This window comes from Musa acuminata, chromosome BXJ1-6 (assembly GCF_036884655.1).
Source record: "Musa acuminata AAA Group cultivar baxijiao chromosome BXJ1-6, Cavendish_Baxijiao_AAA, whole genome shotgun sequence".
In the NCBI taxonomy this organism is placed as follows: domain Eukaryota; kingdom Viridiplantae; phylum Streptophyta; class Magnoliopsida; order Zingiberales; family Musaceae; genus Musa; species Musa acuminata.
The window spans coordinates 36,313,718-36,325,422 of record NC_088332.1 but is presented as its reverse complement, the minus strand read 5'-3'; the positions used below and the strand labels follow the sequence as shown (position 1 = coordinate 36,325,422).

Here is an 11,705-nt window from a genome sequence, read left to right as displayed (position 1 = left end):
TATGATGTATCAGGCACAAGATTACAAGACGGTAGGGCTAATATGGGGTAAGAATAGCATTTGTCTTTTGCATCTCACTTATTTCTCGGAAGGGGAGATGGATTGTGGCTTGGCTCACTCAGCTCAGCTTGACTCGGCTCGGCTCCAATGGCTCAAGTTGATGTTGTTCTGCCGGTGGTGGTTCTAATATGCAGAGCATGTTTGAACAAGGAAGTCCAAATTTGACTAAATATATTTTTTTAGCTTTATTGATGTCATAAGACTTACTTTATATTCCTATATCATATTATATTTAAAATAAACTACAAGAGGACGGCATATGTAATTATGATTAACATGTTTTTTTTTCTCAAAAACATTTTTGCCAATAAGATAAGGGATAGAAGACAATGTCCCAAGATAAATAAATAATGTTGTGCTTAATAGTGGATAGAAATCTTAAACCATCACATTTTTACACATCTATATGTATTGACTTTTTTGTCATTTAATTTTATTTTTATTTATCATCTTATTATTATTATTATCCAAGAATTCTTCCAACACAAGTCCGGGCTAATAGACAATTGTTTTTTTTTTGAATGAATTCCTCCAAATGAAATCGGGGCACCCTACTAGTAATAGTTTAACCCTATTTATTAATTAATGATGTTCATAAATCAGCATAATGGGAAAGGGTGAGATCAAAGATAAGCTTATGGAGTTTGACCATTAATCATGTTGACCAATTGACCCAAAAGAGCTACCTACCTAACCATGTGTGATGTCTAAACCATTGTCATTTGACTTGACTTATTCAACTAAGTGCTAAGTTCCAGCCAAAAATGTTTCTTGTAGACAATAATATTTTATTGATAAAGTACTCAAGTGACATGTAGCCAAGTGTTGGCAAGATTCATGATGAGAATCCAAGTGTAATTTATTTGAGGGCAAAAAAAAGAAGAAAAAAAAAACAACTCTTGTTGTTTTTCATTTTTATTTTAATCACATATTTATGTAAACATATTTGGAGTTGCTGCCAAAAGACACCCAAAACAATCCTTCATTAAGTGCATGAATTAATGATGAAGAAAGATGCCATCCAGGACCAGCTTCATCATTGTTCTCCTGGGATGAAAGCATTCTTCATGCCAAATCAAACAAATGGAGGTACAGTGTTGAAAGCATAGTCTGTGTTTGTGCATGGCACCAAACTTTCTCTTAAGAACATTAGGTTTTTCCTAACATGTCATCACCACAACTTTCTGTCCACAATTAGGTCACTCTGACCCATCTAACACTAAATTAGTTCACATAACTAATCACTTCTACTTGTCTAGTTAATTAGCTGCTTAAATATTTTTCTGAATTAACAAGGGAGGTAAGAGAAGACTATTTATCATTCAACCTACTTTTCTACATGTAATATTATTCTAGCCAAAATTACCTAAGATAAATCATTCTTCTTAATCGGTTCATATTTCATGTTTTATTTATTTGTTATTAAAGGGTAATCTCAGACAATGAAGGCTCATAAAGAGTGGTCAAAAGGAAGTCTTGATACCTCTTTTTTTTCTTAATCCAATAATTAATTTTTAATTAACATCACTAAATTTATTTTTTAGGAATTAGCATAACTTGCACAAGAATTATGAGAAAAAGCAGTATATTCCATTGACTTTTAGGTAAAACGCTGAGTCAAAGTCTTTGGGGGCCGGCAGCTGTTGCGCACGTGGTGGGTTGGTGGGGAGGGCTCGTGTTCTGCGAACCACCAAGCCGGCCACTCACAAGTCAATCGGCTCGGCTCCAAGCTTTTTAGCCACGCTTGCTTCGCCAACTCGTGTCCGAAATGGTGGGCTACGTTCGAAGGATGACTCTTGACACCTGAAACTTACGTGAGTCAATAATATCAACCGTCCGATCCGATCATAACGATCGGGCGGGGCCTTCCTCGAAGTTACCCCGTGGACGAGTGCTGCTTGATCCATGAGGTCTAATATAAGAAAGATGGGAGTTGAGAATTCCTTTCTACCAAAGATCATAGCAGAAAAGACTGCATTATTAGAAATAGAACCAATTTGATCAAAATATGGATTTCTTCTCTCTCGATGATGTTGATAGATATCATGTAAAAAAGAGTGATTGAATGTCTATGATAAAATTGTGTCTAGCATGGTAGCTAGTCAAACTTCTCATTCATACAAGTCAAAGCAGTGAAATGATAATGAATCAGATTACTTGAACTTGTAATTCAATTCAAATCATAAAAAGCAACATCTGCCTTAATTTGAGAAAAGTGAAGCTAAATCAAGTAGGAGAGAGAGGGAGAATACCAAAGATTCATGATGAAGGCCTTTTTGCTCCTTGCAAGTCATTCCTCAATTGATTCATCATCTGAGGAGCCAAAAAAAAAAAAACAAGTCATCTCAGAGTTTTTGTCTAAATAAGCAGTAGACAAGTTTACTGTTTACAGTCAGTGACATGAGGAGAAGCATAAGAACATCAGAAACCAATGGTGAGTTAACAAAGACACAATTTTCCCCTTCAAATACTGAGTTTTCAATATACATTCGAGCAGCAGTAAAGGGATATCAAAAGTTCCTCGAAATGTAATCTCATTTGCGATTTGGGTGATGCTCGAGTTACTGAAACATAGACCTATATGAGAAGAGGATATAATACCAAGAGTTGCATCAACAAGGGTGCAGCAATAAGGATGATGTTACTTCTTCGAGTGATTCATCTACTGTTCCAAAGAGACTGCTGCTTATTTGCTGGTTCCATCAGAATCTTGATCCTTCTAAAATGAAACATTGCTTGGCCTCATCAATTATTCCTGCATCACAAATCAGATCAAACAATACATGGAAAACCAGTATGAACGATGCCAAACCTTTCTGCGGCATGGCATTCTCCTGCGGTCAGAACAACCATATGAGAAACATGAAACACAATGTTCGACAAACAGCCGTCCATCATCTATGATCATAGCCTAACAGTACATGAAGAACAGATTATAGCTCATGGCATTTGGAAGCAATTGCCTCTCCACCATCACATCAATCAAAGCAAAGCCATGCGCCCTTTTACAATGCAGAGCACGGCAACGTCATGGTGGCATCCTCTCTTTCTCTCTCTCATCTCCTTCAGAACATCTCTAGCTTTATCGGTCAGTCTGTGTGATTACATCCGGGCATGTATCTTATTCACGCATTTTATCGACTAACTCGTGTGCCTTCTCCGTCCCGCGACTAAATCGTACGAGGCCAGATCCAGATTCACCCCCAAGCTCCAACATCTCCTGGAAGAAACCCTAGGCAACGGCGTACTGTCAATCCGACAACAATATGTCAAACATCTAAAGATTAAGGTTAAGATCATGCTTCAAGCTGTGATACACAGGGTCCGCCCGCATTTTATCGACCACCTCATAAGCCCTCTCCCTCCCGCGACTCTTACAGTAGACATCTTCCATCTTCCGTGCAATCATACGAGACCAGACCCGGCTTCATCCCCCAGCTCGGAAATCTCCCCTTCAGCCTCGTCGGCGGACTTACTATCTGTCAACAACATGTCAAACCCCTGAAAATTTAGGATTCAAGTCATGCTTTAAGCTGTGACACACATTCCAGACATCGCTCATGCTCTTCTCCTGGCGCAGGATGCGCAACGGAGCGCTGAAGCAATCGGTATCGAACATCGGAGCAAACATCAAACGCAATACCGGACGGAACAGCAACAATCCAAAGCATATTCCCCATCCTACATCTAATCTTCCTTGCAAGCCTTCTGCGTGCCACGACTTTACCAACAAATCGCACAAAAGCGGTGATCAAATCTATACATCACTTGAATATGGTCACTTAATCGACCCTTCATAAATGCTTAGACGTTAGGATTGGTCGGGGTGCGACATGACCGTGCGGTTGTGCAACACACAGGCGACGCACGAGGGCCCCAATGGTGATTAGACTTTAGGATTGGTCGGGGTGCGCCAGGTCACTGAATATGGTCAGTTAATCGGGCCTTAATAATGCTTAGACTTTGGATTGGTCGGGGTGCGCCAGGCCCGTGCAGTAGTGCAACGCACAGGCGACGCGTGAGGGCCCCAATGGCAAGCCATTGTTGCGGACCCTCCCCCACGATAAATTAATTTAATATCATAGTGGATCGATGACCCACGTATCAGATATTAAACTGATAAGAACAGATACTACACTTGATCTTAGCCAAAAGGCCGAGAAAGGTATGATTTTTCCAGTCGCCATGACACGCTTATATAGCGTTTGCTTCAGTCGGTGGTCTCTTATTTGGCGATGTGGGACTAAACGACTTGCAAGCTCCACTTTTCAAATTAACGGGAAAGTTGCATTTCACACATTACAATTTATCAAACTCCGAACCATCGACATGACAAATAAATATAAGAAATGAAATACGATAAGTTTTATATGTATCTATTTATATATAATTTAAGAGAACGATGAGGCAATTTGATAATTCATCCGTTATCAATATAAGGGATATGTATCACAAGGAATTGACTTGTATTATTGATCTTATTACATGAATGTCTAATTGACAATGTCACGTACATATTAAGATCAAATGAAATAGATTTTGATATTTATGGGTCTATTAAAAGAAAGGTATAGTGCGCTCGTTTTTCTTTTTTTGTTCTCATCGATTTTCCGGTAGACTAAACAAATGTTTTTCCTTTTAATTAAGCTACATCCCATGATTAATTTAACTTATAGAGGAAGTTGATCCTCGTTATGGGTAAATATATGCATAAAAATTATTCGGGATCAATTCGGTCGAAGTGTATTCCTTATAAAATTTAAGAATTTTCTTATTAGGGTTTTCATCGATATCGTCCAAAAGATCAAACTTGAGGTATGTGAGTTCTATGACACATTTTATTGGTCTCCTTTAAAATGGTATTGATTATTTTTGGTGTTCTATCTCATTTTTAATGGATATTTCACATTAATTATTAAAAAATACTCTAGCATCTTAAAGTAAAGGATTCTTACATATTTACTTAGAATTGATACATTTTAATAAACAATTCATCATATCTGCTAATTTTAGTGTGGTTAGGAAATTAAAACTATTTTAATTCAGTATTCAGTTTTTCATGAAATTTATGTGTGAATTATTTTAGATCCCAACTAAACACCAGTTATTTAAACTCATCTTCTACACGCCCACACGTTTATCCTATATATATATATATATATATATATATGGTCATGGGGAGCCACAGTGGGCCACGCCCCAAGTCACCGTCGCGTGGCGGACGGACGCGGCATCTGAGACAGGATACAGAAGAGGTGGTCTCGGATGATATCAGCAAGCGGGAGCTGGGACCCATGTCTACTCGAAGGATTCCCTGGCCCCTGTCGCGTCCGAGACAGGGGAGGCTCACCCTTTCACGAAGGAATGGAGTGCAAACGACAAAGGAAACGGCCAACTGGCAGCCGTTGCTGTTGTCGTCCCCCGCTCTTTCTTCTCCTCTCCCTCTTTCCCTCCTGCCTTCCCTCTCGTCGCCAACAATTTCTCCTATTATGATCTCCTGCTCCTCCTCTTCTTCCCATCTTCCCACCGGATCTTTGGGCCACCGGCCATGGCGGCCCTGGATCTGAGGGCCGCCGCCCGCCGCCCGCGCCGCGGCCGGACCATGTCCCACTGGCGGAGGCGCATCACCGCCGTCGCCCTCCTCTCCTCTGCCGTCACGGCCCTCCTTGCCTTCACCATGCCCTACCCCCTCGCCCTCGGCCTCATCTTCCCCCTCGGCCCTCTCTCCTCTGCCGGCACCTCCTTTGACGAGTATGAGCCCCTTCCCCCTTCTCCCTCTCTCGTTCGCGTCAAACCAAACGAACCCGCCGTTTCCACCTCGAATTCTGTCTCTTCTTCTTCGTTATTTGCACCGCCTCAAGTGCTTCGGAACCGTATCGAACCGCCCCCAGTGGTCCGGAAACGCTCAAAGCGGCGAAGATCCAAGCGTCGAGAACCGCCTCCAGTGGTCCGGAACGTAGACTTACCCGCACGAAAATCCAACCCTAGCGACGTAAAGGTCCCATCTCTGCGTCGGGAGGTAGAAAAGTTCGTCTTTTCTTCTTTTGGGGCAATCGGAGAGTTTCGATTCTGATGTTGCAAATAATTCTGCTGGTTCGTTGAAATTTGTGTAGCCGGCTTATTGGAGAATGGCGCCGGAGGAGGCACTTCGGCTCGCCAAGAGAGAGATTCAAAATCCGCCGGTAGTTTTGGATGATCCGGATCTGTATGCCCCGTTGTTCAAGAATGTATCAGTTTTCAAGAGGTGAGAGACGACTCTTTTGCCTTTTTGTGGGCACTTATCTTGCGAATGATAGCTGCAACATTCTTTTTGTCGTATGCATCACAGCTTAACATTCTCCAGAAACAAATCAAAACAATCCTTAAATTGATATGCTTTCAGGAGCTACGAACTGATGGAAAGAATGCTTAAGGTCTACATCTATCAGGATGGGCCAACACCCATTTTCCACACACCAGAACTCAGAGGCATTTACGCTTCTGAAGGATGGTTTATGAAATTGATGGAGGAGAACAGGCAATATACCACCAGGGATCCAAGTAAAGCTCATCTGTTCTATCTACCATATAGTGCACGCCAGCTAGAGCTTGCCCTTTATGTGCCCAACTCACACAACTTGAGGCCCTTATCACTCTTTTTAAGGGACTATGTGAATGGTATAGCTGCAATGTTTCCTTTCTGGAATAAGACTAGAGGGGCAGATCATTTTCTAGTTGCCTGCCATGACTGGGTATGTATTCACTAGTGTCAATTTTAAATATTCTGCCTTTGCAAAAAAAAATTGTTGAAGATTCTTAAAATTCTATATGATCAACTCTTGTTAGGCATCATGTGTGATGTTCCCTGTTCTGCTTATCTTGTTCAATTCCAAATTTTCTTTGTATGCATCAAGTTTAGTGATTCTTTTTTGTCAGTTCTAGAGTTCCATTATACCTTATCAATTACAGGTTTAATGACGGCAAGTTCGGAAATGACTTCTATTGGGTAATATCATAGTTTGATAAAATCTAGCTTATGTCCTTTGCAAACATTATTTCACGGAGTTTGGATGTCCAAAAGAAAAGTCACTGTGGGTGTAGATTGAGAAAATAATACATAGTGGGTGTGAAATTCATATGCTTGATGTTAAGACTTATTCATGTAACATATGTTTGAATTAGTTCATAATAGAGTTTTGGAGAGAGATGCCTTGTCTTTTATGCCACAAATGTGTATCTTTTTTTGTTTAATTGATGTTTTGGAGATCTGTGGATGGAATAATATATTCATGACTTCACAATTCTAAGCACGAGTATGTAAATCACTGTATCAGTATCTTATATAAAGTTCACTTGATCATGTTTCTGCAATAACAGCTATGACCCCGTTTTCCATCGAGTTTTGTACAGGGGCCTTACACCACCACTCAACATGAAGAACTGTGTAAAAACACAATCAAAGCTCTGTGCAATTCTGATGCTTCAGAAGGTATATTTATCCGTGGCAGGGATGTTTCCCTTCCGGAAACAACCATCAGAGATCCGAAGAAGCCGCTTAGATATGTGGGTGGGAACCGTGTCTCCCAACGATCTATTCTAGCCTTTTTTGCTGGGAACATGCATGGGAGGGTCAGACCAATCCTTCTGAAGTACTGGGGTGATAAAGATGAAGACATGAGAATCTATGGACCCCTTCCAAACAGGGTTTCAAGGCAAATGTCATATGTCCAGCATATGAAAGCAAGCAAGTTCTGTATCTGTCCCATGGGATACGAAGTGAACAGCCCGAGGATCGTTGAGTCTATATATTATGAATGTGTTCCGGTGATAATAGCAGACAATTTTGTGCTTCCTTTTGAGGAATTGTTAGACTGGAGTGCGTTCTCTGTGGTTGTAGCTGAGAAGGACATACCTAACTTAAAGAACATACTACTAGGAATTTCTCTCAGGCGATACATCAGGATGCACACTTGTGTACAGAAGTTGCAGAAGCACTTTCTTTGGCATGCAAAGCCACTCAAGCACGACATTTTCCACATGATTCTGCATTCCATATGGTTTAACAGGTTGAACCAGATTCAGCTTCAGCAGGAATAGCACCCTCGTTGCGGTGGAAAGTATACTTGCAATTTACAGATATGAAACTCTGATGGTTTATGAGTAGCCTTCCAGTGTGATATACGAATCAAGGTTGCTTGCCACTGCTTAGTTCATCTATGGTTGGGTTTCACTGTTCCAGATCTAGAGTTTCTTGTAGCAAGAATATGTTTTCAGTGGGAAAAATCAATTGAATTGAGGGATATTAACCACGGGATTTTAGAGTTGCTGTGGTTAGATGTCGACTGAGGCTCATTGTAATATGCAAGGATCATTAGGAATGAAGGTCAGCCGAGCAAATACAGATCCACGAGACTCCTGGTGAATGCAAGGATGAAATCCACCAGAACAATGGCACGACAAAGTTCAAGTAACCTCCAATAAGAAACTAGAAGAAAGTGTTTTACTTTTTCTTTTTTAATTTACAATTTTTTAGCTTTATTTATGCAATTCTTTTAAACGGTGGTCCTCACTCTTTACAGAAAAAAGATGTTCAGTAATTGCTTGTTTATTTGAATTAATTTGAAGCCTTTATTGGATAATGTCTGTGTAACTATCAGTTGAATTCTATTATTATTGAAAATTTGTAGCAAATTAAAATATTTATTAATTTGAAGCTCTATTACTGAAAATTTGTGAAACATCAAATGATATGCATAATTGAGGATGATGAAAAATCATCGAGAGCAGCACTAAAAGCTGCACTAGCAGAAAAATCATCGATTTTGTAAGATATTCGTTAGTTGAAAACTAATTTCGAAAAATGCTTGACTTTAAAATAAATAAACTAGCAGTTAATTTAAAAACAATAGCAGTAGTAAAAAGCAAAATAGAAATAAGCACATCGGAATTTATAGTGGTTCAATCATTGTGACCTACATCTACTTTTGATTCATTCTTCGTCGAGGTCATCGACGTCCACTAATGGTCTTTCTTCAATGGGCGAAGACCAACCACCTTCTTTACAGTACTTTCTCATTTTTACGGGTTTATGAGATAACCTTTACAAGGCTCACATCTCTATCACAACACTAGAAAGGGAGAAGGAGGACTTTTATCACTTTTACAACACTTTTAACATCCCAAGACTTCAAGATATTATTGATAATTTTGTACCATTTCAGAGTATTTATATGTTCCAATATCTTCAAAATTAGAATAAAAAAGTGTCTCATCTCATATTTCCAAGATACTGATGGTACCACCGCTATTATTGGGTGGCACCACCGCTTGCAAACTGACACTAGACGGTACCACCGCTCGGTCTGACGGTACCATCGCCTGATAAGACGATAACCATCGCTTTGAAGGTAATAATTGTTGGCGGTACCACCGCCCAGAGCACCTAAGAGACTGAGTCTCAGGCGGTGCCACCGTTGGTCGTGACTTCGGATGCTGAATGAGCTTTTCAACCAGCTCAATTGGCCCCTAACTAAGTTAGTGGGATTATCTCTTAATTCTAACTCAACTTAAGGTTCAACTACGATAATTTAAGACATTAACTAAGCAATATTGGTCTGGAATTGAGGTGGTACCTAAAAAGAACCTAGCCTATGGCCTTTTGGTTCCTTCCTGTTTATAGAGGTCCCCTATCAACCTAACCGTAATAGATCCTACCATATTGGGTATTGGATCTTCATTCAACTACCCAAGCCTCTTAGATTATGGGGTCTCTACCAAATAATCTCTCATTGACTCTTATTGGATCACATCTATACGATTCAATAATTTATGGACTTATTGGATATCCAATATGATAAGGGCTCTAACGGATATCTCAACCTCTACTCGTTGCAGCACCTACCATATATGTGTGACCCTCTAGGCCTAATAATGAGTTAGTCGTGAGTCATACATGTCAAAACTCCTTCTAGCTTAGTGAATTATTATCTCCATAATAATTCACTCAACTCATCGATTGCAGACATACTAGGTCACTACGTCGCAGTCCTTAGACGATATAGGGAAATCCAATCCTTTGGACCTATCTATCCTCGGTTATCATGTACCTATAGTTCCTTATCCATCTAATATCCTAGAGACTATATACCGGACATGGTGCTGTCAGGCCTATACAGTTTCTCCTTGAGTCTCGCTTTAATTGGATTCTCTCAGAGAACTCTTTCTCTCCCAATCCAAATGACCTTGGCTAAGAATTTGTCTAAGCAAGAACACATGAGATATTTCTCTCATAATACTGAGAGGGAATGATCCTCTATCAACACTCAATAGCTCTCGTAAAGTTGGCTACTACTTCTGATGATCGGTTGTCCTAGATTTGAAACTTCCAAACCTATAAGTCTGGTATCAAAGAGCGGAGTGTTCATACAGGACATCCTTTATGTCTCAAGTTTAAGGATCATGTACACCACTGGGATGACAAAATTGTTGTTTGACAATAAGGTATCATCAATTATCCAACATTCCATGAGCGAATCAATTAGTGAACTAATTCTCCAATGAGCACCTATATTATAGCCCTAGTATCCCCACACGAGCAGCTATGAGACCAACTACCTTCATCATATGGATGGGTATACAGCACACGAGTCTGTCTAGTTATCTCGATATCTCGATGTCCCTCTCGAGTAACCTATGACCAAAATTATTTAGATTTTATGTTTAAAGGTGAATTGGTCTTATTATCATGATCTCATCACGATCTAATTATGATTATATAGATTCATGAATATCATAATATTTTTATGCATCAAATAAGATAAAGTGAGAAAATACTACAATAATAATAAGCAAAAATAGTACATATCATATTACATGTGTCATCACTCACTTAATTAGCTTGTAGGACACCTATGACTAGTATTGTGCATTGGGAGTCTGAGTATGATGAGATCACGATAATGAGACCGACTTACCTTTAAACACAAACCATAAATAATCTTGGTCATAGGTTATTTGAGAGGGACATTAAGATAACCAGACAAACCGATATGTTATATACCTGTCTATATGATGGAGGTGGTTGATCTCATGGCTGCTTATGTGGGGACACATAGAATTCAATGTAGATGCTCATTGGAGAATAAGTTCATTGATCGATTCGTTCACGAAATTATGGATGGTTGATGATATCTCACTATCAGATAGTGATTCCATCATCACAATGGTGTATCTGGTTCTTAGACTTGAGATACCAAGAATATCATATATGAGTACTCATCTCCTTAATACCAGACTTATAGGTCTGGAAGTTCCAAATTTAGCACAACTAGTCATCGGGAGTAGTAGCTAACCTTATGAGGGCAATTAAGTGTCGATAGAGGATCATCCACTATCGGTGTCATAAAAGGAATATCATATGTATTCTTGCTCAAGAAAATCCCTAGTTAGGGTCATTCTGATTGAGAGAGAAAGAGTTCTCTGAGAGAATCTGATTAGAGCATAACTCGAGTAGAAACCGTATAAGCCTGACAGCACCATGCCCGGAATACAGTCTTTAGGATATTAGATAAATGAGGGACTATAGATACATAATAATTGAGGATAAACAAGTCCAATAGATTGAATTCTTCTGTATCTCTTGGGGACTACGATATCTTGGCCTAGTA

At 39.6% G+C, this 11,705-nt stretch overlaps 1 protein-coding gene, 1 long non-coding RNA gene and 1 other non-coding gene across 4 annotated transcripts; 1 reads left to right on the top strand and 2 right to left on the bottom strand.

Annotated features, from left to right (window-relative positions):
* Positions 1–41: 41 nt before the first annotated feature.
* On the bottom strand, positions 42–4,212 carry LOC135676775 (uncharacterized). Of its 2 annotated transcripts, none has more exons than XR_010514414.1 (3): positions 2,662–4,212; positions 2,313–2,373; positions 42–183 (listed from the first exon to the last, which is right to left on the bottom strand). It is a non-coding gene; the product is annotated as an uncharacterized LOC135676775 (long non-coding RNA). The 2 variants fall into 2 exon arrangements; XR_010514413.1 differs by lacking the exon at positions 42–183 and adding an exon at positions 1,614–1,863.
* On the bottom strand, positions 4,033–4,229 carry LOC135677948 (U2 spliceosomal RNA). Its single transcript, XR_010514780.1, has one exon. It is a non-coding gene; the product is annotated as a U2 spliceosomal RNA (small nuclear RNA).
* A 1,219-nt stretch (positions 4,230–5,448) lies between these two features.
* Positions 5,449–8,603, top strand: LOC135677795 (probable glycosyltransferase At5g03795). The gene is made up of 4 exons (XM_065190191.1): positions 5,449–6,079; positions 6,174–6,304; positions 6,443–6,791; positions 7,450–8,603. Exons 1-4 carry the CDS (start codon positions 5,609–5,611, stop codon positions 8,134–8,136), a joined length of 1,638 nt encoding a protein of 545 aa, XP_065046263.1. The 5' UTR covers positions 5,449–5,608; the 3' UTR covers positions 8,137–8,603.
* Positions 8,604–11,705: the final 3,102 nt, after the last annotated feature.

Bases quoted from the DNA above. Each gene is read 5' to 3' on its own strand.
- LOC135677795 (XM_065190191.1), top strand. From the start codon at position 5,609: ATGGCGGCCCTGGATCTGAGGGCCGCCGCCCGCCGCCCGCGCCGCGGC. The intron at 6,305-6,442 runs GTGAGAGACGAC...ATATGCTTTCAG, and splicing joins AATGTATCAGTTTTCAAGAG to GAGCTACGAACTGATGGAAA. The intron at 6,792-7,449 runs GTATGTATTCAC...AGTTTTGTACAG, and splicing joins TAGTTGCCTGCCATGACTGG to GGGCCTTACACCACCACTCA.